General features: G+C 41.7%; 6 protein-coding genes across 12 annotated transcripts; 3 read left to right on the forward strand and 3 right to left on the reverse strand.

Moving 5' to 3' along the window:
- Positions 1 to 751: 751 nt before the first annotated feature.
- Positions 752 to 6,627, reverse strand: LOC128891739 (heterogeneous nuclear ribonucleoprotein U). Its single transcript, XM_054151478.1, has 10 exons — positions 6,362 to 6,627; positions 4,860 to 5,809; positions 4,460 to 4,688; positions 3,611 to 4,350; positions 3,400 to 3,528; positions 3,143 to 3,311; positions 2,750 to 2,998; positions 2,416 to 2,662; positions 2,002 to 2,340; positions 752 to 1,574 (listed from the first exon to the last, which is right to left on the reverse strand). Exons 1-9 carry the CDS (start codon positions 6,489 to 6,491, stop codon positions 2,043 to 2,045), a joined length of 3,141 nt encoding a protein of 1,046 aa, XP_054007453.1. The 5' UTR covers positions 6,492 to 6,627; the 3' UTR covers positions 752 to 1,574; positions 2,002 to 2,042.
- Positions 6,628 to 6,831: 204 nt separating this feature from the next.
- On the forward strand, positions 6,832 to 8,446 carry LOC128892220 (ciliogenesis and planar polarity effector 2-like). Of its 3 annotated transcripts, none has more exons than XR_008461027.1 (5): positions 6,832 to 7,287; positions 7,354 to 7,619; positions 7,686 to 7,822; positions 7,893 to 8,162; positions 8,317 to 8,446. XR_008461027.1 is itself a non-coding variant. In XM_054152475.1 (4 exons), exons 1-4 carry the CDS (start codon positions 7,191 to 7,193, stop codon positions 8,098 to 8,100), a joined length of 708 nt encoding a protein of 235 aa, XP_054008450.1. In that variant the 5' UTR covers positions 6,832 to 7,190; the 3' UTR covers positions 8,101 to 8,240. The 3 variants fall into 3 exon arrangements, 1 of the variants encoding a protein (XP_054008450.1); XR_008461026.1 differs by having other exon boundaries at positions 8,247 to 8,385; XM_054152475.1 differs by lacking the exon at positions 8,317 to 8,446 and having other exon boundaries at positions 7,893 to 8,240.
- Positions 8,447 to 9,125: 679 nt separating this feature from the next.
- Positions 9,126 to 9,963, forward strand: LOC128892457 (mitochondrial cardiolipin hydrolase). Its single transcript, XM_054152899.1, has 3 exons — positions 9,126 to 9,353; positions 9,434 to 9,618; positions 9,689 to 9,963. The coding sequence occupies exons 1-3, from the start codon at positions 9,130 to 9,132 to the stop codon at positions 9,961 to 9,963; spliced, it is 684 nt and encodes a 227-aa protein (XP_054008874.1). The 5' UTR covers positions 9,126 to 9,129.
- A 2,280-nt stretch (positions 9,964 to 12,243) lies between these two features.
- Positions 12,244 to 18,733, reverse strand: LOC128892226 (serine/threonine-protein kinase meng-po). The gene is made up of 2 exons (XM_054152488.1): positions 17,459 to 18,733; positions 12,244 to 15,661 (listed from the first exon to the last, which is right to left on the reverse strand). The coding sequence occupies exon 2, from the start codon at positions 15,659 to 15,661 to the stop codon at positions 14,498 to 14,500; it is 1,164 nt and encodes a 387-aa protein (XP_054008463.1). The 5' UTR covers positions 17,459 to 18,733; the 3' UTR covers positions 12,244 to 14,497.
- Positions 16,317 to 25,326, forward strand: LOC128892228 (uncharacterized). 3 transcript variants are annotated; one of them, XM_054152491.1, is made up of 3 exons: positions 16,317 to 16,755; positions 24,091 to 24,416; positions 24,685 to 25,326. In XM_054152491.1, the coding sequence occupies exons 2-3, from the start codon at positions 24,288 to 24,290 to the stop codon at positions 25,018 to 25,020; spliced, it is 465 nt and encodes a 154-aa protein (XP_054008466.1). In that variant the 5' UTR covers positions 16,317 to 16,755; positions 24,091 to 24,287; the 3' UTR covers positions 25,021 to 25,326. The 3 variants fall into 3 exon arrangements, 2 of the variants coding, with proteins under 2 accessions (XP_054008466.1, XP_054008467.1); XR_008461029.1 differs by lacking the exon at positions 16,317 to 16,755 and adding an exon at positions 22,406 to 23,510 and having other exon boundaries at positions 24,685 to 24,830; XM_054152492.1 differs by lacking the exon at positions 16,317 to 16,755 and adding an exon at positions 22,436 to 22,497.
- LOC128892225 (myb-like protein X) lies at positions 19,510 to 22,214 on the reverse strand. 3 transcript variants are annotated; one of them, XM_054152485.1, is made up of 5 exons: positions 22,067 to 22,212; positions 21,697 to 21,881; positions 20,465 to 21,292; positions 20,220 to 20,378; positions 19,510 to 20,047 (listed from the first exon to the last, which is right to left on the reverse strand). In XM_054152485.1, the coding sequence occupies exons 2-5, from the start codon at positions 21,809 to 21,811 to the stop codon at positions 19,812 to 19,814; spliced, it is 1,338 nt and encodes a 445-aa protein (XP_054008460.1). In that variant the 5' UTR covers positions 21,812 to 21,881; positions 22,067 to 22,212; the 3' UTR covers positions 19,510 to 19,811. The 3 variants fall into 3 exon arrangements, with proteins under 3 accessions (XP_054008460.1, XP_054008459.1, XP_054008461.1); XM_054152484.1 differs by having other exon boundaries at positions 19,510 to 20,050; positions 22,067 to 22,208; XM_054152486.1 differs by lacking the exon at positions 21,697 to 21,881 and having other exon boundaries at positions 19,510 to 20,050; positions 22,067 to 22,214.
- Positions 25,327 to 25,343: the final 17 nt, after the last annotated feature.

The raw sequence follows: 25,343 nt of genomic DNA on the forward strand, positions 1-25,343 counted from the left end.
TAACGTTAAGTGTGCGTGAAGACTGAATTACTGTTACAGGATATTTCTAGCAGGTAATAGCGCTGATCGAATCTGGGTTGTAAATAATTTAAATTCCAAATAAATAGAAGATATTTTTTATTTTTACGATTAAGTTTGTACACTTTTGTCAACAAGTAAATTCTCCGATTACGGATTAATTTCGCGAAATTCTTACTCGATCCAGAGATGACAAATCTTGGTCATGGGCTCGCGATTTAATGCAATCTAGTATAATTTGATCATTGTCGACTTCGAATCGTGGTAACGCGTGAATATAGAGCATCTTCGTATGTGTATTAAATCTGATTCAACTTGCATCTTTTATATCGTTCAGTGCTTAAGAAGTACCTTAATTCGAAGTCTCACAAACTGTACAAAATTTTTCAGAGAAAGGAGATAAAAAGACAATCATCCTGTAACTATAAAGGAACGACTTTTCCTTAGAACCGAAAAAAAATAACGAAACAAAATAAAAACGGGTACTATGCCTTGCATGTTGTTTTTGTTATAACGGGTAGAGGGAGTCATGACTATGATGGATTATCATGATAACAATAATGATAATTGAGGAGAGGAGGTATTGTTGGAGTAGGAGGAGGAGGTACGTTGGGTAACAATCGCATCTCTCAATCGAAGAGCATCGTTAAAAAAAATATAAGACTCGACTCAAAAATATAAATCATATTCTGGTAATCTCGTGAATTTGTTCATTTAATAAAACGCGGATACATATGAATCAAATCCAATAATAATTTATTCGTGACACGATATTCTCTTTTTTGTACATCATTTCAGTAGTATAGAAAGATAAGACAAAATCATATACAATATTACTCTCTTGTATTGAGAACGTTAATCTGTATTTTTTTTTTTATTACATGGTACTTTTCTTAATATATAAATAGATTTCCAATAAACGTATCGTGCAATACGTTTGAAAATCTGTACATATTTACACGATTCTTTTCCGAGAGCGATAACTCATTGCAAGTATTTTAATCTTAGTGCTAATTGCGTAGTGTACCCATACGTCATACTCTCCCTTTTGATCGGTCTTTCTTTTCGATTAAAAACCGTAACAAGACGTTCAGTATACGTTACCCCCTTTTGCTCGTTTTAAAAACTACGTACGTAATACGAATAAGTTCCTGTCGTTAAAAGTTTCATTCGCGATCATGAACCTTAAATCGTAATAAAATTGTATAACACTATATTTCATTTCGCACTGCATTTCTCAATGCAAAATAATTTGTTTCTTGGTGCATGTGTAACGGTGCCTTCATGCGATAAATTCTAGATTGTTGCTCGAGTTATAAAACCACAATAATTTTGGGATTCGTACATCGAAAAATATACGAACAAAAATCGTGAATATATTGTCGTGGAAACATTTCTCCATCTATATGTGTGTGTAATCAAAACCGTTACCCGGTGTTGACGACACACTGACCAGGAGTATACCTTACTATATACTCTCGTCGCTCTTGGTGGTGACTATATCCCATCGTGGAATAGTTAGATAAAGCAGTCGTTACGTTTTCCATCGTGTCTGCCTGCAAAAGTAAACAAATAGTTGTTTATTATAGCGCGCGCACATTCGTCATCCTTGACAATTAAACTCTTCACACTGGAGTGAAGAGAACTACAAACTGAAATTTGACGAATACGCGGATATGCATGCGTATTCGTCGTGTATCGAATGTATGAAGCTGGTTTTACGTACGACAAGCATTGGTTATATTTAACAGAACAGTAACGACGATAACGATAAGAATTATAGCATCAACAAAAGAGAAGCAATGTACCATTATTTAAATCGATTTCAATGTGCAATTCGATTCCTTTTATAAATGAAAATTTGGTATTAATTGAATCTTTATGTAAGAGTATTTTCTTGTATCAAAATTAGTCTCCCCTCCAGACCGAATTATTTAATATCATTCATTGAAATGAGAACAAATTTATAGCTGTTTATAATACCTTACTGTATGTTCCACTTTTCTGACACATACTGTGGTAGATTATTGTTTGTTTACAGCCTGACCGCTCGTAGTAGTTTGTCCACCCTGTTGCTGCTGCTGCTGCTGTGGTTGTTGCTGTTGTTGCTGGCCCCAATACTGATTATAATACTGCTGATTCCAACTGTTCCAGTTACCATTACCATAACCCTGTTGATTGTACGAGCCTTGACCATAGCTTTTCCAGTTTCCCCATTGTTGTGATCCCCCCCAATTATTATGTTGGCCCCAGCCACCTTGCTGACCACTAGCTGACCAGTTGCTTTGATTCCAATTGGATTGTTGTGATCCTTGATAATTTCTTGAACGAAATAAGAAATCGATTTATATGGGTATGTTCATATAGAAAGAAGAAAAATAAAAATCTAATAGCTACCCCATTGGTGCCCAGCCACCTTGACGAGAACCCACAGCACGACCTCTATCGTTTCCTGTTCTTCTGTCTGCATTACCCCCTCTTCTGTCCATTCCGCGATGGACAAGTGGAATAGGTGCTCCTCTTCCTCTCCATACAGCTGGAGGACCATAACCGCCATGTCTGTTATGTCCACCTCTTTGAGACCTATCTGTCCAGCCTGAATTACGACCACCACGCCAAGCGGTATTGCGATTTCTTTCGGTATCTACGAACATCCATTTTTCCAGATAGTTATTATTTTTTTACTTACATTATTGTTTCTATTACTTTTCGTGTTCGCTATGACTCTTACAATTATTGCCTCGTCTGTCCCGATACTCTCGAGGGTTATCGCGATTACTTCGCGCGTCGTTTCGACTTTCTCGATTGTTCTCGGGTCGTGAATCGAGTCGCTGTCGTTTACTTGTTTGCTGCTGACCGTATCCAGCGTCTTTTCCTTCCTTATTGTATTTTCCTATAACTTTCTTGCCCTCTTCTTCGTAGAGTTCGACCCAATCGATGACATCGAAAAATTCACCGGCAACTGGAGCTCTGAAATTTGCTGAAACGATATACTATGCGTGAGAAGTATAAATCACCTTGTTCATCACTTGTTCTTAAATCGAACGATCACAATTTTAACATAAAGATGACTCGTAGCTGAGTGTTGTAATAAAAAAAATAAATGTACTCTGAAAATAGTAACCTTTCATTTCCATGAGCGTCGATTCGTTAGGTTCCTTGCCTTCCTCCGACTTGTATTTATCAGCACGCAACTTGAACTCTTCCTCAGATGGTACCATCACCACTGCTTTTCGCTGGTATCCACAAAAATTCTTCATTTTACGTCTTTGTGCAGAAGGATACACGTTTGTCTATTCGGTTACATGAAAAATGCAAAGGCCCTTAGGTTTATTATTTATCATTTCTTTTTTTTTTTTAAATAGAAGTAGTAGTATATACCTGGTCTAAAATGTAATTACGCCTTCTAGTTGGAGCCATTTCTAATAACTTATCCAATACACGGCTACATTTATTGATAAGTGTATCCCACTGACTACTGTCGTTCACTTTTTGAGACGAGCCTGGATCCTGAAACAGTATTATTTATCAAACATATGTAACAGAATATACAATGTATCTAACCATCTGTTGCATCGTTTGCAGTACGTACTTTTATTTTGTTGATTAGAGTACTAAGTCCTAAGATATTGTACATTTTCTGAGGATGCTCGGTCGTGTGTTTTGTTGCCCAAGTAGTTTTCCCGCAAGCGGGCAATCCGCACATCATTATTACTTCGCACTCCTCTTTCTTGCCCGGTCTCCGTGGTCCAGGAATCTTATATTGAGAGTCCACGTTCCCGATCGAAACATACTCTTGTAAAACTTCTTCTGCCCATGGTTTCTCTTGACCAAAGTTGCATGCGAAACTACAATTCTTACTTAGAATATGTGGAAATAGTGGTTTGTCCCCGAGTTCTTCTTTGGAGATATTAAACGCCGTGCCTTGATCTTTTCCATTCACAGTGTAAGATAGCACGATATCACTCTCAGATGTCGCGTCAAAATAGCATCCGATGACGTCGTCCTTGCCAAACTGAAGTCCGTAATCTTCGAACTGGTTATCTGTTAATTTCTTCCCAGTACTACAGTACCCAAAACTGAACTTTTCTTCTCCGAGTTGCATCGATGTGTACGGAGTAGACCAACCAATCCTGAGTATATGTGGATGTTCTTTGTTTTCCGCATCGATGGGACAGAGCTCCACTATTTTTGCTTCGTAATAAACTTTTCCATGCAGAAAACCATACGAGGCTCTCGCGCCAGCCCACATGTGCGAAAATCCATCGTTGTGCATAGGAGTGGCAGTAAAAAATCCGTCTTTATCGATAACCAGATTTAAATCCGAATCATCTGAAAAAAAAAATGTTTAGAGTTCAAATAAAACGGTGACATGTCCTTAGTACGATTAAATTATGCGATAGGATGCAGTCTAATTATTTTCGTTCATATACCAACATACACCAAGATAAAATTAAAGCAGAATCGTCGATGTCCGGTTCGTTTTCAACAAGCATCAACGCTGGCGGATCATGACGATCTTCCACAGGACTAGGCGATCTTTTCCGCTTTCTATCCTTAACGACTTCGTACTTATCATGTTCTTTCATATCTACATCTGTATCTTCTTCATCTTTAATTTCCGCTATTTCTGTTATTTCTGCCATTTCTGTTTCTGTCATTTCTATATCCTTTTGACACAAATGAAAAATAAATAAATAACTACACGTAATATTTTTATGTAATAAAATGTAGAAGATGTTAAAACTGAGAGTCTTTGTTTGGTCCACCAAAAAAAATTAACTGTCATCCTCTGCATTTTACCGAGTTTGTAGATGCTACATGATAAAATACATAGTTACCTGTTCATTTTGTTTTTCGTCGATATTATCTTCTTCTTCCTCTTCTGCTTTGTCACTGGATAAAACTTCTTTAATTTCATCTTTAGGTTGAGATTGGTCATTATCACTCTCATTTACATTTTGTTCTTGCTCGGTTGAATCCTGTGTTGGTAATTCTGTTTCAGGAATGTCAGTAGGTTTAACATCATCAACAGGTTCTATGGTTTGAACATTGTCTGCTAGTTCTACATTATCTTCCTCGATTACTTCTTTCTCTGTATCTTCTATTCTATCATGTTTATCATCAATTTCTTCTGGTCTATCATCCTGCAACTTATTTGAATCAATATTTTCATCTTCTTTTACAATCTCTGTATCTTCCAATGTTTCTTCCGATGTTTCTTTCGCTAACGCGACCTCTGTCACTGATTGTTGAGTTTGGTCTGAATTATCTGTAGGGTCTGACTTTACCGGTGACTTAGTAACAGATACTTGTGGAACATTTGTGCTAGATTCACTACTTTCTGTGATATTAACATGTTTTTCATCTACTTTTGTAAGTTTCACTGTAACTTCTGGTAAATTCAAAGTTTCATGTCCTGCATTTGATGATTCTTTTGTGTCCATTTCATTGTCTTTTTCCAATGAAGCTGATTTTTCATCTTGGACTGTAGCTTCATCTGCTGCAGTGTCTTCTGATATAGTAGATTCCTCTTGTAAAGCAGGTTCTGATATAGCAGGTGACGGTTCACGTGACATATCATTTTGTTCAGATTTCTTTGGAGACGTTCGTTTCCTAGAGTAAGGGACTCTAGTAGTTCTCCTTTTCTTGCTACTCAGAGTTTCACGCGGCGTAACTGCTGCAACAGTTTTAGACAATCTACTAGACTTTTTCGGTGTCTGTGGTACTTTTGCAGACTCTGACTTTTCTTCATTTTCATCATGTATATTTTCTGCATTCCCATGATCCTCTACAATGTAAAGACCCATTTATGTTGGATCAGTTCAGGAAACATAGTGTAGCATATATGTGTATGATGCTTCTGTGTGTGTGTTGTGTATTTACACAACTATACAATTACAAAACAAATTTAGAAAAATAAAGTATAATTAGAAATCTATAGAACCAAATGATAAAGTTAATCAAGATGGATCTAAAAAAGTTTATTGATTCTTAAATAAATACCACGAAAATTTTGAAGTAGCGTCGCGCGCACAATTCGTACGTAAACAGAGGAAAAGTATATATAGTTTGGATCTACACGGTATTAAAATAATAAAGAACAAATTATTAACAGTTATTAATTGTTTTTGACAAAGATAAATGTACTATTTTGTTGCGTTCAAATATAATTGAACGGACAAATCGGTAGAAGATTCGTGAAACGAATCGGAGAATCACCTGACTCGATTGTTTGTCAACATTAGATTAAACGTACGCATTCGTCGTTGGACGAGGAACAAGGCCGACCAGAAGTACTGAACGCGATCTAAAACTATCGATAAAAGATGATACAACTTACGACTTGCATTTTCTTCTTCAATTGCCTTACGAAGTCTCTCAACGAGCACTGACTTGACGCCTTTCGTATCGAGTCCACGCTGTGAGAGTTCTGTCCGTAATTCGACCACTTTCAACTTTTCTGGATCCATTGTGCGTGATATTTCACGATAATTTTCGATTCACGCACTTTTATTCAACGGAAAATCTCACGGAAAGCCCATACACGCGCCAGTGACCCGCGTTAAATATACAATATGGCGATACAACTGCAAACAACGCGTTACGTGTTGTAAATGGATTTTATTGGTCAATGTGGCATTTATTTGAACTAACGCCAACTTCACTGCTAATGGAATTATTTGTCCCATTTGCATTGGCGTGTTATAGGAATTCTTATTGGTCCACCTAAGGCGGGACTTGTTCCCATTTGTCGAGAGATAATATATACATGAAATTCGTAGAAACCGCCGGTTGCATACGATCCGTATAGGCTACTTGTCGAATTCGTTGGAAACTTACAATTATTCGTGCAGGAATAAATTGGAACAAACTTAGGAGCACCTAAAAGACGCGATGGTTTTGCGAGTTGTTGTTGGGTTACTCTGCAACAATTTTAACAATAAAAAGCGGGATTCTCGTTGTTCCATTCTTCTTTCATATTAAAATTTCTGTGCTATCGTTTCTACGCGTAAAATTTATCATGAATGGACCAGCACAGATTGTACCTGTGAAGTCGATACACTTTCAACTTTGCTTACAAGTAGAATAAAACGTTTGTTTTTGTCATCGTCAATGTTTATCGATGATTCTTCGTGTTTTCCTGTCGTCTGATTTTCTTGTAATCGATCATGAACGCAATAAACGTGAATTGGTTACATTCGGTAGAAGGAGAATCGCTGGTGCATCATTTTTATGTAAACACGTCGAAAAAGAGAAGATTCTATGGTAAACAGCGAATCGTTAGAGTAGATTTTATTTTGTTATCTCTGTTGATTTTGAATTAAATTCTAGGTATTCTTGAAAGGCCGCCACTGCCATCTTCCATCGAAGAAGTTACATATAAAATTTTTATGGTCGGCAGATCTGGAGTAGGAAAAACCTCTGTGGTAGCACGTCTCGCTGGTATATTGGAGACGAATAATTACGCGGAGACCAATGGAATAAAAAAGACAAATGTTTTTTGGCCGGTTAAAATTTGGGACAAGGTTGTGCTGTTCAAGCTCCAATTTTGGGACACCTCGGAGACAAGCATTAAAAAATATAACCATATACTGCCTGTATGTAATGTATATGTATATATATATAACCAAACTGGAACAATCTTTGAACATTTATTTTTGTAGGCATGCAAAGACAAAGTTGATGCTATATGTTCAGTATTTTGTTTTGATGATGCCATGGGTTTCAATGACATTCCATACTTGATGAATACAATGGCAGCTATGAAGGAAAAACCAGCGAACATAGTAATAGGAACAAAGTAATTCGGTGTTTCTTTTCCTAGAACTATACCCAAAGTTTATTTTAATCTGTCTGTTAATATTTTATAGATTCAAACCATGGTCGAGTTCTACAATAGAGGACGCGCGGATAAAGGAATTTGAAGATAAATGGAAAGTTAAAGTTGTCAGGGTCGATATCAATAAATTATCATCGAGATCCGAAATATTCGATTGTTCATATCAATTGAACACAATATGTAACATACTTTGGAATAGAGATAAAGAATTTATATCTAAACATATGGGACAAAATTAAGTAGTCAATGATTCAGCTTCCGCAATACCCGCGTGCATCTTTTTGCAAGATTTTCAATAAAGGTAAAACTTTCGTAATTCGTTTGTATCGACAACTCATTTTTTTTTTCTGATTATTTGGTGTACGTTACGAACGCGAGCTTTCAGGCTGGCAAACGTTTCGATCGTAATTTAGTTGGGTATTTTGGGTGCGTTCTCAACGATAGACTGTTGTTAGCACTTGCAGACAACTTCAAGAGAGTTGAGCGTCGTAAGTGGCGGCAAAATTGGCAACGGTATCGATTCCTTCTTGTCTTCGTTGTTCCCTACCGAAGAAAACTTTGAACGTGTAGAGGTGACAAAAGGTATAAATATCGATACGGTACATTTCATCAATTCTGTTATTATCAAATCGATGATATGGTATTTTGAATGGTAAAACGTCGATCATAGGTTATAATCTCCCTGCAAACAATTTTCATTTTCGATTACGTATACTGCTTAAGTAACAACGACCACTATTAGAGAAGAGAATATCACACGAGTTATCAGCATGTCTTTGTTTACTTTCTCTTTTTTCATTCGTTGTACTCGGTTGGTATATCGAATGTTTACCAATACTTTCGCGATTACAGCATTGGCCGTTACTATGTTATACGGAAGTGTGAGGTGAGGCGCTAGTGTGCAATAAACAGCGGCCAGGAAGGGAAAAGTTCCTTGCACGTGTTAATCATTGTAAGCGTCAACCTGTTACATCTTGTAAACTGTTGAACTGCAACAGGCATTTTTACACTGGGATGGCTTTATGAGCGGTCACAGTAGTGGCTATCTGTCAATGTAGAACCTGAAATACAAGCGTTTCAGAATATATAATCGATAGAAGCAGATATACACTTGCAAAGGGGTAATCAAAGCTGCAGGTTCCTAATCCTTAGATAGATTTATATAAAACAATACGGCATCGATTATAAGTGTATTTTGGTTTCAATAAAATTGTTTACATTGTCGTTTTGATATTTGTTACCACATTTCCAGGTATTTTGTTACAGGAATGATAAACAAAAAGATTTTTATAGCGGGGGGGATACTGATCGCTTCGGAAATCGTTTGGCAGTTGTACAAGATATTTCCGAATTTTCGGAAAACATGCGTCCACGAATCGAAACGAAAAATTTTAGAAGTCATGTTTTTCTCGATAGAATCCAGCCTTTGTCGAGCGCACGCCGCTAACGATAAAATGTGCCACAAAGAGAATTGTCCAGTTCGTTATATAAGGTAATTCAGTCGTAATCGTTGAATTATACGAAGATAATTATAAAGTAATCGGGTTCGACTAACGGTGGATAATATTGTAGAAAGTTGGTAAATTATATCGACTGCGCCGAGAAAAGTTTGGACGTGTGTATACACATGTTGACTTGCCAATCGTTAGCAAACGCTATTGTGAACGCGCGTAAACGAGGCATAGCTGTGAGGGTAATACTGGACCGAAGCAAAGCTGTTAACGATGCGTCGCAAACGGCTGTGTTTCACAGCAACGGTATACAAACGCAACTGACAATGAGTTATCCGTAATTGATGTCCTTTTTTAACAAAATTCCGTGTTTCAGGTGTGGTGATTAGAATGCCAGACCTGGATGTCCTGATGCACCACAAATTCTTGATCGTGGACAGTGAAATATTGATCAGCGGCAGCACGAATTGGACGATGTCCGCCTTCTTCGGAAATTTTGAAAATATCGTTGTGACCAACCACAGTTCCACGGTGAAACCGTTTGTCGAGGAGTTTGAAAGGTTGTGGACATTATTCGAACATCCGATACCCTCAGAGTTGGAAGAAAGTTTGAAACGTCCGGTTTATAACTCGCCCAACAACATTTTGTAACTTGTGAATGAGTGAATGAGTCGGACGCATGGTATTGTGCGCACGAATCATCGTAGTCACTAAAAATAGTAACTTTACCATTAAAATTTATGGAACACAAGTAAATCGTGGGTATAATATTAACGAGATAAGATTTGCTTCGTTTTGCATAACCGGTCTCTATATCAATTAGGGAGTCTCGAAAAAACTTGTTCCATCGTAACGATACACGAGCTGTTTATTTTTTAATATAAAGAAGTTTCTGCCAGTATTATTATTATCGAAATAAAATTTCATAAATTATCGGCTTTTCAAATGTAAACTGTTATTTCATTGCTCCACTTTAATGGACGTAGTAAACGGCGTGACGTTATTTCCCCATACAGGAGTCACGTGGCGCAGAACTCGAGAGATCCACCGCCACGATACGAAGTGCTATGACGCGCGGCGCGCATCGAGCGATGTTGAAATATTGCCGCAAGGATGCAACTGATGCGCCGCAACGCTGTTAGTCGGTGTTCTCATCGGTCGATAGAAGTGGAACATTGTCCGTGTGTATAAATAGGTTAGCCTGTACGAAAATAGACGTCGGGCCGTTGGACTGGTGGATCGATGATGATCCCGGCGACTAGCCGCCCGATGGCTGGACGTTCTTCTTTCATTTCCCACCCTTTGACCAAATAATTCACGGTCTCGGTGCTTCCGATGTTACCACAAGCGCCTTTTTTTCCTAACAGTATTTGGCTATTCAAAGAGCGTGTTCCAACTATAGATGTGAACGCACCACCCTCTGCATCTAATCTCAGTCGTCGAATCCACGTGTGCACACGTGGATATACATAAGGCGTTAAAGTTGATGGCCGAAGTCTGCATGAAATAGGTCGTAGTACTATATTTATATGTATACTTCATAGATGAGAGTACATTTAAATGTAGGAAAGAACTCACCGTTACAACAGGTGTTGCCATTTGATGTGAATTGATGGATACTATATGTTTCTAAGGTTTAGACCATCGAATTTAGCACAGCCTGTATAGAATTGTATATGTATGTATGTATACACGACAAGGGTGCAGCTGGTCGAAGCAACGACTAAGAATAGCCACGCGACTCACGGAAATAGCAATGCGCAAGCCCGAAATACGCATTGTATCCAGATACGATAGAAGCCGGTTGCACGTTGGCGCCTTTTGACGTTCACCAAGTTGACTTTACTCTTGTATCTTGCCACCCCAACGCCGGTAGGCTCGTATCATTTTCGTTTCCCGAAGTACAGTCGTTAACGATTCCGCGAATCGTTTGCTTCTCTTTCGAATCGCGTGATAAATTTCGCGATTCCACTTTGTGGAAATTTTCCATTGACCGACGTCCGACCGCCTTCGAAGAATTCTTTTTGCGCCGCACGTGCGTCGCGTCTCTTGAGACATTTTTATTGTTTTCCGTTCGAGCCAATGAACAAGGAAAACACGGAAAGTTTGGCAACCGGGCATTTTAAAAGATCGCGAAACGAGTAGATGCTAACAATGTAGATTTTTGTTTGTTTTTGTAATAAAACGATCCTGGGGGTGGAGAACACCCTCTTCGAACGGATTGCGAGTTTTTGGATCGTATCGTTGCTGAAACGAAAAGCAGTTACTTTATGTGTGTGGTTGCGCGATACATGTATGTATGTAACTGAAAACCTCAGTGAAAAGAAGGTGTCTCGTAGGTTAAGGACGGGTCAGGTCTCACGAGTGGCACGTTCGCGATACTCGACGCGAGTCGAGAAAAGGAAAAAGGTGGAAGATCAAGTATTCGTTGATGGCCCTCTTGGTTGCACTTTTTCGCGTTTGAGAATCGTGGATGAAAGGCGAAACGGAAACGAGAACTTGAAATTTGGGAAAAGTGCGCAAAGTACGAATCGCTAAACAGGTCACGTGTTCCTCTTAAATTAAAAATTGGAAACAGAAACGCTCGTATATATTTTCGTGACCGCCTTTAAAAAAGAGAAATAAGAGAACGATGCGTTTGTTAGGCCGTCTACTGGAAAAACTTGGCAAAGGAGTTGTCAATGACGTCAAATCTAAGAAAAGATCTGCTAGATAAGCCTTACCGATGAGTCCAACTAGCAGATGCGGAACGAAACATAGAACATTGCTCTTTATACCAATACTATCAGTATTATTAAATTATGAATTGATTACAGTGATAGATGAAATCTTTTCTGAAAAAGGCCTCTGATTCCATACATGGAATGCTCGGAAATTCGAGATGGTTACGGAAACCGTAGGAAAAGATAATAAACGAATCGGTACACGTGATTCTATGTAATTGCAACGTTTATTTTGGTAATGTTTATATAGAAAACATTGCTTAGCGTTAACGGAGGCCTGACGCGCCGTCTTCGCTGCACATTTCTTCCGTTCGGTGGTGCGTTTCTTTTCTTACTATCGTGTTTTCCGTAGAGATGGGCAATATCTTATTTAAATAGTAAACGAATACAAACACTGTACAGCGACAAAAGGTTGTGTATTTTTCGAGATTCGTATTTAGGTAGATGATTTGCCCATCTCTAATTTTCAGCGGCTTTGAGAGCCACGTACCGCGAAAGCACATGTGTACTTCGGTGGTAAGATAGCTCCAGCAAGTATGTACTGTCGTCACGCGAGTAGAGTACGATAGACTCCGCCTGTAGGATGAACATACTACAGAGTTTAGTTTTATAAACAATTGAGCGTCTGCGATGCAAGAAAATGCGTCTTCCGATAGACAACGCTTTTCACACTTGGCATGCGGGTACACTTCGCCGCTGACTTACGCGTGCAGCGGCCAAAAATCTACTAAATACGTATTTTTATGTGACCCGCGCTCCAGTGACAGACTGCGAAAAACGTAAAAGTACGTTGCTCGCACGCCAAGTGTTCGTAGTCTAAGTCTAATTGTAAGTAAACGCGACACTAACGTCTCGCTGAATACGATTGGTTGGCCCTGGGGGCGTGGCCAGTTGCATTCTCCTCGCGCGACAACAGTACTCCACCGATCTTCTTCTGTTCGCTCCATCTACTAATAAATTGCTAGAAGAATATATGCGCGCTATGCGTATGCGTACTCTATATCGCTTAATAACATTAAATATCGTTTAGTCCGTTTCGAATGTTACGCCAATTGGCGTCTTCGTCCTGTTTTCGCGCACATTCGAACGTTTCACTTCGCGTTCTCTGCTATCGCGTTCTTCCTACGTTCTCGATGGTACGATACTCTCGATTATCACGCAAGGCCTCGCCAGGTACACTTCTATCTATACCGGTTCACGTTCTCTAGTCTATGTAATTATGGTAACGTAATAAATTACTAGGAAATCCGCAGTCATTATTGTCTCTATAGTCGACACCGAAAACACCGATCGCAGTTACATTCGCGTTCGCCGCAGTCTTAACGAGTTTGTTTTGCTTTATCACATTCGTTTCGTATTCGTTACAGGAAGAGGAATCGCCTTGTCGCGCGGATTCACACTTTGGTTGCTTTGTACGCGGTAGCCTATTGGGCAATTCTCGCCTCGAAGTTGTTTCGTGAAAAGGAAGTGTACGAAAGACGGTCGTACGCATCTGTACATTAATATATACATATATTATAACCTGTAGGTATTAAACACTTTATATACATATACGTAAATGTCAGACTGTAGATGGGCATTCTTTTAGGAGGCGACTCTGCGGGCCACGACGAGATGAATGTTAAGAAGAATGAAGGAGGAAGGTACTGTGGAAATATTTCTAGAAAAATTCATTTTGGGGATACGCACGTTTTTACAACTCTTCGATCACGTTTTCATTGCTAACCAAATATTTATTTTAGGGGCGAAGGTGAAGAAATATGATGTGGACCACGGAACGTCTCTTCAGTATAGAATACGTGGGATCGTCACGCCTCTACGTATGCGCATTCTTCATTGTAGCATATTATTGGCCGAAATGATCGTATTTAAATAACGAAGACGGGTAATTAGGGACGAATAGGGAATAGAGTAGGGACTGAACAGGGAATAGAGAATCTAAGAAAAACGAACTCGCTTCCTGGAAGAATGCCCAGCTACAGTTGAACAACCTGTGTATACACATATGTATATACCAGTGTATACGTAGGTTCGTACGCATATACAATATCTGCGATGCGTCCGTCGATAGATAATTGGTCCGCTTGTAGAGGAAGTTGAGAGAGGGAGACGGAGAATTAGGAGGAGTGGGGTCGGAAATGGAAGGAAATGAAAAGGGCGAAGAAGACTGAGAGAGGGTGGGATTATCACACGTTTTCGCGTTCCGCGTCGGTGGCGTATCGAGTTTGGGGGGAATAATTGAACGCGGTGACGCGGAAGCGACGAAACACGGCAAGTAGCCACTAATGAAAGGGTGAGAAAGTCGAGTCCGTCGCGGTCGTTTCGACGGACTGTTTGGCACGTTGCAAAAGGGAGAAGGACGTATTGTATCCGTCGTGAACGGCGCCGAAGCCGGCGAAGCTATGCTTTCGTTCCCGGCGATCGCTTCTGAGGCAGGGTTCGCTGGTGGCTCTGACTATCTCTCACATGCCCTCCGTCCCGAGGCTACCGACCAAAGCTGGCTCGCCGATGTTCGAATCGCACTGCATCACCCACTCCCAGATCCTCTTGGTGACCACTTTCTGATCGATCGTCGTCTCGAGGCCGTAACTGTTCAGAAGCTTCCTCAGTTTGTTCTTGTTCTCGTCGACGTTTCTGTGATCGTCGAGCACCGTGTCGAGGTAGAGCAAACTGTCGCCCCGCCTCGCGATCGTCTCGCTGGCGTCGACCGACGTCGAGGTAGCGCTGTGACTGATTTTGTTGACGCACCACGAGTCCTTCAGATACTTGTTGATCTCCGTGACGTGCGGCCTCTTCTCGGGTTTGTGCTCGAACACTCGCCTAAAGTAACGCAGCAACCTCGGCGTGAATCGTCTGAAGGTCGGCGGTATCTTGGTGGTGCGACGTTTCAGCCATCGTTGGAAGGCCGAGTACTCGGGATCCTGGATGAGATCGGCGCTCTGCCAGGGCGGGTTTCCTGTCAGGCACACGAACAACACGATGCCGAATTGCCAGCAATCGGCGCTCCTCTTGCACGCGTACCTCTCGTTCTTTACGATCTCGTAGATCTCCGGAGGTTGAAACGACAGCCAGGTGCAACGGATCTTGTTCACGAGTGTCCCCTCCCGCCTCGTGCAACCGAAATCGCACAGCTTGATTTTGGACATGTCGGAGGCGAACACCAACACGTTCTCGAGCTTGATGTCGCGATGAGCCAGTTGCTTGGAGTGGATGAAATCGAGAGCGGAGCCCAGCTGACCCGCGATCCTCTTGCAAGCCTCCTCGCTGAGACCTCCTGCTCTCACGTTCCCGGCGAGGTCGCCGTGCGGCGCGTACTCTTGGGCAAAAACGAAACACTTTTCGGACTTGAACGCGACCGCGTACGAACACAGAACGTTCGGGTGAGGGCTCAGGTGGTACGAGTAGTGGAACTCGCGGAAAAAGTCCTTTTCCGTGGTCAGTTCTTGGTGGACGGCTTTTAACACTATCCGAGTTCGCGTCGCTCGGTGCGTCGCTAACAAAACTTTGGCGAAACTCCCCTCGCCTAGAGTCTTCTCCACCTCGTACTCTTTGGACAATTCCACCTCCTCCAGAGGTACCTCCTGCACTTTGTGTATACCGGACTCCTTCTTCTCGTGAAGTTTCATCTGTAATCAGATCGCGTCATTGTGGTTTTCAGAGATTGCTTTCTTTTTTTTCAAGGCTAGGATATTTTAACGTAGCGCCATCGAATATACTCTTACGTAATAGCGTGATAAAAACGTTAAATAAGTAAACGTATAAATAGTTGGACGAGTAACATTTTCGAAGATTCTCGATATTACATAAAAGTATCTCGGAGATTGGGAATCTCAGAATATTTCAGAACCGACCGGTGCTTTCCATCCCCCTAAGCGCCCCCCTCTCTCTCTCCCTCTCTCGTTTTCATATCTACTCTGAATTTCTCAAAATACCACGGGAACGCATAAAATCAATCGATTCCCGTTGGCCTTTCACCTTCCGTCTCTCTCTCTCTATCTCTATCACTTCCAGACCCGCCCGCATAATCTGAAAGTTCGGGGAAAGGTTTTTCCGTCCGTTTGCGTCATCATCGCAGGCAACTTCAACCGAGGTGGTTGTCGTTCGTGCGACCAATCGCGTGCGCAACGTTTCACGCTTGTACAGGTTTCCATTGGAGACAGCATCGTCCTCCCACTCATTCTCGTTAAGGGACGTGCCACCTTTGCTCGGTGTTTTTCTTTTTTTTTTGTGAATACTTTTCCAAAAGGGGCTTTAACGATTATTATTATAATTATTATAATTATTTATAGTTCCCCGGATCAAATTCTTACGTTGCCCTGTTTTATTTACATAGCTTGCGTTTCGTTTACACAGAGCACAAACGTAATGGAAAGGGATACGAAGAGAGGAATTTAGTTTCTTCCTGAGAGGACAACACGTGCTTGCCGAGGACCAGAGGTAGGTCTACGTTTGGTAGTTATTCTGTGATTACTTAATAATTTGGAGTTACATAGAAATTTCATCCGCTTTAACTTCGATAACAGTTTTCAGACCGATCGACAGTTGGAATCGTGGATCCCACTGGGCTGAATTATCAAGGACTCCGTTCGTTTCATAGCACGCGTCCTCGTTGGAGATTCTTGGAAATATCGCGATGATTTCGGGGTCGATGGGCCGTCTGCGAAGGACGAGCGATCCTCAGGGATCTGGGAGCGTGGCGACAAGAGGGGAGAATGTGGAGGTTGGCCGGGTGAACCCAGGACCTTTGGAGCTGCCTAGATCAATAGCAAGGATTTCGCTGCAGCAACGCGCGTAAACTCGTTTCGTTATCGTCTCCATCCGAGTCGTCATCGAACGGAATGGAAATGAAAACGAGTCAAACGATTCTGTTCGAATGCTATCTCTGTTACTCCACATAATAATTTAATTATTAGAGAACATTCGTACGCGCAAGTATTTTTTGCAAGCGTTGACGCGGACACCTTTCGAATTCTCTAATCGATTCATCCACATCGTATCGATCGATTCTTTGATCTCGAAAGACATAGACGTTCGCAAGGATTATTTACCTGAATCGTATGAAACACGTTTCTCTATTTTTTTTTTCTTATTCCTGTGCCGGATCTTACCGGTTCGCTCTGACAAGCTTTTCGACGCGGGTATATTTAGCGTTTGTGTTTACCGGTGCTATTTTAACGCGTGCTAGAGATTAGTGAAGTAATATTTTGATGTATTTTTACATTCGTCAAGATATTTTTAGAGACCTATCAAAGAGGTCCAGGGTGGGAGAGATAGAGAGAGGTATATATAAACGTTTGATAAGACACTGGTTCGCACATAGATCTTGTTGTTAAGTACACTTAGCGCACTCTCATTTACTCTCGCCGTAGTCGATACGTGTCATTATCGGCGTAGGTAATAAATCGCATTGTCTGAAAACTCACCACGATGGTAAAATCCTTTGGGACGATAGGAAAAGCGTCGCTACGGACGAATTAACGCATGGATCGTACAACACACTAAATACGATCCCGGTGAACTTTCAATTGTTCTTTCACGTATGATCGTCTGTTCCCCGATACGGTCTCACAATTACATTTTCGCAGCGACAACGTGCTACGATCGGAAACACGAATGACACGAGTACCAAAGCAATTTACGCGAATACGGTAAACGACGGGAAATCGTTTAGAATTCCTTAAAGTTCTCGCAGAAGTCCAAGGAAACTGTTAACAACGGGTAACTAAAACACGGAACGGCTACGTCGTTCGATGTCACATTTTCAGCAGTGCGCGCATGTCGCGTCTGGAGCCGTCGCGACGCCCTGCGTCGCTTTTATAGACCCGGCCGAGACGCGCAGACGTAGATCGAAAAAGGACGTCGGAGCATCGACGACGCGACGATCAAACACCCGCGTAGTTCCTGGTCGTTTCTTTATTTCTGATGATGAAACTGTGTACGTAGTTTCATGGAAAAACGATCGTTTCCATCCTTTCATTGTCGAATGCCGATAATTAGACGATTGGAAAGTCGAGAACCGTAGAGGATTTTCAGGGTTGCAGAGGATCGTTGGGATTCGTTTTAGGCTTATTAATTCGTCTTTGGAAACTAGCCGGTATTTGGCGTATCGAGTATTCGCGATTCTTTGGTATCGAGCCAAGGCAACTATTTTTCACGGAGAATGTTTTGGACCCGCGACGAAGGATAAATTAACGATTTTCTCTCGTGTCCTCTCCGAATCTTCTTACTATCGTGAGATTTTATTTTGAGAAGCTTTTAGGCTCAGTAACTTTTAGCATTAGTATCACACTGTCCTACGACCTACAGAGTATTGGCTTAATCCTTGATTAGGGTAGACATAGGGGTTCCTAGGTTCAAGGTCTATTTTTATAAATTAGAATCATGTCGAGTAGCGAAACAAAGGAGTTCCAGGGTCAAAAAATAAAGGCTTTCTAGTATACAAAGGAGTGCAATGTACGCGTTCTAATTCATGTGGAACTTCTCATTTAAGCCAATCATTCTTACAGCTGAAACGTGCCCCTCATCCACAAACAGTGCGTCACCGTTCCTGTAAACACTGTGTCATTCGTTCTCTACGAATCCAGCCCCAACCTAGCCTCCGTGCTTCGGTCCTTCACCGGAACCTCCTGCGATACTTCATCCCTAACTGGTATCGTGCATTCGCAGAACGTAACCGTTGAGCCACTTCACCATCCAAAAATATACCATTAAAGAGTAAGAAGCAACGACTTTGCGAACGTTTGCTTTTATTATATACAATTAATTTCACGTTGAAAATAACGAGAACGTATTTTTCTATTTTTCAGGGTAATGCAGAGAAATGAAGTCTAACTCTTCTGCGTATCATCTAATCATCAGGAACTACTACTGCTCGTTAGGACGTAAATGTGTCGTTACCACTAACTTCCACTTCAAGTCGCAGTCCGTTTAATCGTTGTATCCTTGAAAGAAACTTTGTAAGTTACTTTGGAGAATAAGTCGTGTCAGAGTCTGCTTAGAGCGGTCAATTGTGTGTAATACCGTCGTTACAGCAGTATTCAGCGTTTAAGCGGTATTCGATCGAATCGATGAGGCACGCGCCCTCACTCTCGCCTACGATGGCCAAATAACGCGTTCACCCCGACGTGGAATTCAGTCTATACCAGAAAGTATTTTTAAAATGTATGTCAAGTATACAACGTTCATAGGGATGGATCGTACATACCGGTGCAACGACAGCAATATCGATGATATAAATAGAGAAAGCCAGTCCGATGGCAGTAATGCGATGTGTCGTACAACTATTCCGTTTCGATTCGTTAAAGAAATCACGCAGATTCCCGCTGAAAAATGTCGACGCGTTTCGCTGCGTCTCGACCAGAGATACGCGCCCAACCTCGTAGACCTTTACGAAATCCGGCTACAATGTTCGAACCAACGTTCAGGTGGGTGTCATGGAAGTGCGTTTTGCTAAAAATTATACGAGAACACTTCATAGGGCACAATAGGGGAATTTCTTTATTCGCGTAATCTTCAATTTATACATACATAAATATTTCTCGTAAACTACATATAAAAATCATTCGAAAACGTACCAGCGGATGCTCGATGAATAAAAGATCAACCGTATACTCGTTTTAAAAGTTCTAACAATTAAAACCTGGTTACAGAGTAAAAGCTTGCCTGATCGAACAAGTATTACACACAAATTGTTGTACATTTTATTCCTCAGCTATTATTAATAAAAATTGTTCCTATGCGTGTCTGTACATGTGCCTTACATTGTGACAGGTATCGTTATTCGTTGGTGTCGCTGGAGCTGGAATCGCTGGAGCTGGAGTCGCTGTGTCCTGAACAGCTACAAACAGTGTACTCCGAGTACCCGTCGGATTCGGAATAGGAACTCTCGCTGGATCCGCACGAGCAGGAACACGAGCATGAACATTCGCTATAACTGGAGCTGGAACCCGTGTACGAGGACTCGTCGGAGTAATCGGAAGAATCGCCGCTATCGGAGTTAGAACTCGTATGATCTTCTGAAAAAAAGAAACGGAGATTTATATAGCCCGTTAACAGACCTTTAAAGCGGTGCCACGCATCGATGCGATAACTACTACAGCGCTCTACAAATTTTTGAATAGATGTACCTATATAACGACTCCTATGGTTCATACGAAACTAACATATTTTCAACGCGATACTTACTCGGTAAATAACCCATTTTCTGCGCGATGGTTGTCACGTGGTGACTGAATTTTTCCATAGCTCTCTCGGCTTTTCTCGCCTCTCGTTGTATTTTTCTGTCTCGTCGGGCTTTCTTCTTTTCAAGCAGGAGTCTTTCAAATTTCCCCACCTTTCTCTTCTCTATCAAACAAACAAGAACGTTAGCAAAGTAACAAATAACACAGACGCGTTTCATCCAATATGTATGTATACAGGCAGAAAAGTACCTGTAGTCTTCGTCTTTCCATTTTGTTCGCAGTACGGTACCACCGGTTTCTTTTCGTGCACCAGCTCCTTCTTAGATTCTTCATCGCCGCGCTTTAGCTTGAGATTAGTATCGCGCTCGAATTTCGCGATTCTTTTATCGATCTCTGGCTGGTTGGACGGACACTTCTCGAAATTGTTGCTCGAATTCTTTGTTGCGCAACCTTTAGACCCACTGGAAACGTTCTTCGCGAGGGTGCTCTTATTAGATTCCATGGCGAAAGAAACGTCAGGCGTGCTCGTCGCAAAGAGCAAGCCGCAATTTGTGTTGGTCGAAATATCCATCATCGATTGATAATGCGTAGCTCCACTTTTCATCGTAATCCCATTTTCAGCTTCAGAAGTATCCGCGACACTGTTTTTATTCTCGTCGTTACTCTCATTTTTATTCTCGTTCTCGTTTTCATTCTCGGTTTCGTTTGTGTTGGCCATCTCGCGCTCGTTATTCTTCTTCTCCTTCCTCGATCGTTTCGCGGTAACGCTTGGCTTTACGCTCGATTTCGAACCGTTTCCAAGCGCGCGCTGGTTCCTGGACGATGTTTTATCCCATACGCGTTTCTGTCTCTTCGTATTCGACTTTCGTTTCTTTCGCGTGGTTTCCATATCGCTGACCTGCTTTTCTTCGGATTCGAACGAAACGCCTTGCGACAACGTCGCTTCTTCGCTTCTCATCGAGCGTTCATTATCAGTCACCGAATCGTTCTTCTTCTTGGCTTGTTTCACTGGATTTTCCTGGCTCGGTTGGTTCGTTTGTTTTCGAGAACTCTTCCTCGACTTTTTAGCTTCTAGTTCTGCTCAGAGACCGACAGAATTTTTATTCGAATGATGAATGTTTTGTACGTAGCTGTTAATCGCATAGAATCTTTCGCAATTTTCGACCTCAGAAATGCTCCTTCTTGGACCCTGCGCTTCTTTCTTTGGGATTATTCGAATGGAACAGGTATACAAAGCCGACATATTGCAACAATAGATTCGTAAGCGCCAGAAGAAGGATCATTCTATCCGTATAATTTTCAAGTCGTAAACGATAAGAATTCTAAACATAGAAGTGCACATAGAGTGCTACAATAGAAATAACAAACTTCATTTGTTTCAGGTACATTTACTTTCTGTTTGCAAAACAAACGAAGAATCAGCCTTTCGAACAAGATTGTTTACCTAGAAGAGAATATCGCGCATCTCTGATCGAGCTTACCTGCCGGAACGCGATCTGGCTCGAGCGTCATTCGTTCGTTAAACTGGTTCAAGATGTCTTGCATGAAATTGCGATGCACAAAATCGTCGATGTGTTTCCACGGATCCGTTTCCATGATTTGGTCGATATCGAGAATACCGTCGGTGGTATCGAACGAGAGCGCGGCTCTTCCCAGAATCGCTTTTCTGCTCATTTAAACAAGGAATTAGAACGCTCGCTGTCTCGGTGGAATGAAAATTTAACGAAAATTGTCGAGTTCTCGATGCCAGACGCGAAAAATCAAAGAGGGGAACGAGGTTGGCTCCAGGGCACCGCTCGCCAGTGCAGAGACAAAAAAGAAACAAATCTAAGGTCGATTTTGCTTGCTTACATTTAAAGTCCCGTTTTACGTCAGTCTGTGCGTGTATTTTCGGTTTTCCCTGCTTACGAGATGAAAATTCACGCGCTAGGAGGAATCATCTGCGAGAACGACTATTACTTTCGGAATCCAGAATACCGATTCGCACGAACATTCGATTTATACTGACACGTTGGATCGTTAACGTCTCAACGGTTTGGTCTCGTCGCGAAAGGTCGTCTCGTCCCAAATTGTTTTCGCCGCGGTAACGGCTATCAACGTTGGCCGACGGTTACGATCCAAACGAATCGAGCGTATCTACTGCCATCGGGGCTTTCATCTTGCCATCGTTCGCTGAAAGGCGAAAAAACGATTGCTTCTCTCGTACCGTGTCTCTGTGTCCGTTCCTTTAATATTTCCAAATAACAAACCGAACGAAACCGAAGGAATACAGAAAAATACAAGTAATAAAACTAAAATGGTTAGAGTTAGAACGCATAAAACAGGCGAACAAAATTAAGGAAAACGAGTAGAACGTTAAAAGTAGCGCGAGTCTACCAGATCCATGCCCGTCTAACCGCGTTCCGTCGACCCACGCGCCTAAACGGAGAGTTCGGAGCTATATGTTTATTCGAATAAAAGTTTACCCAACCCGAACGCAGGGAGGATCGATCGAATGTTCTTGTTTCCCCCGTTGTCGTAACCCTGCCAAGTATAGTCGCAGAATGTCCCGTCGTGTTTCACAGAAAAGTTGCGCGTGACGTAAAGATGCGATAGGCGCGCTGACGTCACGTCGTCTCCCCTGTAAGCGTCGTCGGGGTTTACGATACCCAGGGGGCAAGGTTCGCTTCTGCTTTAGTAGCGGGTAATCGCGTGGAAGAGGGTTACGTGACGTCACCTACTCGATGATCGAATGCGTACCTCGCGGATGTCCGTCGTGCATTCATGTTTAATTTGCCACGATGATCGGCTATCCGTGAAACGCGCGTGTCGTTACACCTTAAAAGGCAAAGAGCGGCTTCGACGACGAAAGAATATAGCGTAGGAGTAGCGTAGGTCGCCTGTCTCTGCTCGTAAAGGCGATGGGGTGGACAAAACAAAAGTTTTCGATAGTAAATTAAACTAGAATGTCACCTCCGAGGGAACATCGCGAGTGCTGTGCAAGCATTTGAATAAAAATATATGGAGCCGCGTCGTGTTTAACATTATTTTGTTTTAAGCGACCGTTGAATGTTTGCATAGCGTTTTCACGGTGTTCGCGTCACGGAGATTCAACGATACTCATGTTCACGGTTTCACGATTACGCTGATCTAGATAAATAGACGTTTCAGCGAGATACTTGGAGTTATGAACGTTCGCTTCCTCTCGTTGGGATAATATTTATATATTCCTCCGTTATTCGCAGTGCTTAACTTCGCAACCGTGGCTCGCGTTTCGCGCGTAAGCGCTACTTGCGTAGTGAATAAATCTGACAATGTTAGTAAACGTTAATATATTTAAAAAATGAATATTTCCCGCCGAGAATCGTTGTCCAACTTCTTTGAAACGTTATCTTGATATGTTTAAAATTTGAAGAATGTCTATCGAGCCGGTCAATTTTGAAAAAATTGTTTGTTCCGAGGGTACGATCGGATGTTCACCCTTAACGGTTGGGGTTGTGAAACGACGAGGATCGTACGTGTCGCGTGTACTCGCGACGCTTTGATCGCGCGGCTCGCTTCTAAAGAAAACAGACGCGTTCACGATGTCTCAAGAACACCGACGCGCGATTGGAAAAGAAAACAATTCGACGAAGACGTTGCCCCGAGCGTCGTGGGGCTCGGTCGCTCAACTCATTGATATATGCGAAGCTACGGTTCATGCTGCAGTCCCCGACGCGACAGCTAAATCATTCTCCTACGGGACGACTATTATTAAACGTGTTACTTGCCTTTTCCTTATTTTACGTAATTATTTATAGACGAAGGAAGCCTCTACAAACACAAAGAGACACTTATATTAAATATACGATATAATTTTATAGAATAATTAAGAAAATTATACTGTACTGTTACAGGTGACCAACTCTTCTCTGCTTTCCTTTAATGTACAAACCATTTCCCCGAATTCTGTTCGATGAAACTGTGTCAGCTATTGATCAACGTCTTCTGGTCCCACAGTCACGTATGCACCTATTTCGATTCCTTCCTGAAATTCAACTACTATATTGGGTACTCGGAATTGCGTAATCGACGTCATTGGGCCTGATCGTCGATGAAGCTGCGACACTCTTCGAGGAAGGACACCCGTTCTCCGATGAATACCTGCACGTGTATAAAAGCAACGTCGGACCCTCCGATCAGGGATCAGTCCATCGCGGCTATTCGTGCGAACATGATCGAGGTAAGGACGATGCGTCGATAGGCTAGATACGAAAGGTATCGTTGGTCTCTGAGAAGAATGCTTCCGAGGAAGTACACTCGTTTCGAATTAGTCTGTTCGTATTAATGCATTTATTGTATCGTAGAGTTTGTAGAATTATTTGAACTCGGTGTACCCCTCAGAGACATTTTTCTCAAAGGCCAAGTCTTGGCCCAGATGATTATGTTTATATTGCAACTGTATAATCTATAGTTTCTGAATGATCATCTCCATTTTTTAACCGTTTCAGATCGTGTTTCTGCTCTTACTCGGAATCTGCGGGGCATCGAGTACACCTGTACCGTCTTACGCCGATGGGAACCTCTCGAATCACACGGAAATGGATTTATCTCCGCTTCCAGGCTCGGGAAATCTAGCTGAAAAAGCGATTCCGCTGTGGCAGCTGATCGATAACAAGAAACCTCTTTTACCAGCGATACAGATTGCGATGGAAGAACCGCGGCAGACAACTCATAAACTTCCTGGGACGAAGAATTTGGCCGAGAAACGTATTCCCGATGTGATCCTGAAAAAGTTCTCTCATCCGCAAGCTACTAAGTCCACGGACGATACCTGTGTTCTCTAAGGAAACTTTGAATAACAACGTCGGATGAGCAAGCATCGAGCAAGAAAATAAAGACTGTTTTTTAAATTATTCGAAGGACGATGGCAGCTTTCCGAAATACCTTTTCCTTCATTATCTCACTACTCTCGGAGCGTTGGAAATTGTGAAAATCTAGTCTAGCCTATTCTATAAAGGGATAACTTGTATCTAAATATATCAGGAACTAAACATATAAATTATGTATAAGCCAAGATAATTTTATCTCTATTTTGTGTTTGGTTACATTTAGATTTTTATATCGTTATTGTCTAAAGAAGTGCCTGTTATGCGGAGGTGACTGTACT

This window comes from Hylaeus anthracinus, unplaced genomic scaffold (assembly GCF_026225885.1).
Source record: "Hylaeus anthracinus isolate JK02 unplaced genomic scaffold, UHH_iyHylAnth1.0_haploid 12002, whole genome shotgun sequence".
Classification (NCBI taxonomy): Eukaryota; Metazoa; Arthropoda; class Insecta; order Hymenoptera; family Colletidae; genus Hylaeus; species Hylaeus anthracinus.

Bases quoted from the DNA above. Each gene is read 5' to 3' on its own strand.
- LOC128892226 (XM_054152488.1), bottom strand. From the start codon at position 15,661: ATGAAACTTCACGAGAAGAAGGAGTCCGGTATACACAAAGTGCAGGAG.
- LOC128892228 (XM_054152491.1), top strand. From the start codon at position 24,288: ATGAAGCTGCGACACTCTTCGAGGAAGGACACCCGTTCTCCGATGAAT. The intron at 24,417-24,684 runs GTAAGGACGATG...TAACCGTTTCAG, and splicing joins TTCGTGCGAACATGATCGAG to ATCGTGTTTCTGCTCTTACT.
- LOC128892225 (XM_054152484.1), bottom strand. From the start codon at position 21,811: ATGGAAACGGATCCGTGGAAACACATCGACGATTTTGTGCATCGCAAT. The intron at 20,379-20,464 runs GTACTTTTCTGC...TTTGTTTGATAG, and splicing joins TGGAAAGACGAAGACTACAG to AGAAGAGAAAGGTGGGGAAA. The intron at 20,051-20,219 runs GTAAGTATCGCG...TCTTTTTTTCAG, and splicing joins GAAAATGGGTTATTTACCGA to AAGATCATACGAGTTCTAAC.
- LOC128892457 (XM_054152899.1), top strand. From the start codon at position 9,130: ATGATAAACAAAAAGATTTTTATAGCGGGGGGGATACTGATCGCTTCG. The intron at 9,354-9,433 runs GTAATTCAGTCG...ATAATATTGTAG, and splicing joins TGTCCAGTTCGTTATATAAG to AAAGTTGGTAAATTATATCG. The intron at 9,619-9,688 runs GTATACAAACGC...TCCGTGTTTCAG, and splicing joins GGCTGTGTTTCACAGCAACG to GTGTGGTGATTAGAATGCCA.
- LOC128892220 (XM_054152475.1), top strand. From the start codon at position 7,191: ATGAACGCAATAAACGTGAATTGGTTACATTCGGTAGAAGGAGAATCG. The intron at 7,288-7,353 runs GTAAACAGCGAA...ATTAAATTCTAG, and splicing joins GAAAAAGAGAAGATTCTATG to GTATTCTTGAAAGGCCGCCA. The intron at 7,823-7,892 runs GTAATTCGGTGT...AATATTTTATAG, and splicing joins AACATAGTAATAGGAACAAA to ATTCAAACCATGGTCGAGTT.
- LOC128891739 (XM_054151478.1), bottom strand. From the start codon at position 6,491: ATGGATCCAGAAAAGTTGAAAGTGGTCGAATTACGGACAGAACTCTCA. The intron at 4,351-4,459 runs GTATGTTGGTAT...TTTTTTTTTCAG, and splicing joins TGCTTTAATTTTATCTTGGT to ATGATTCGGATTTAAATCTG. The intron at 2,663-2,749 runs GTAAGAGTCATA...GGATGTTCGTAG, and splicing joins GGACAGACGAGGCAATAATT to ATACCGAAAGAAATCGCAAT.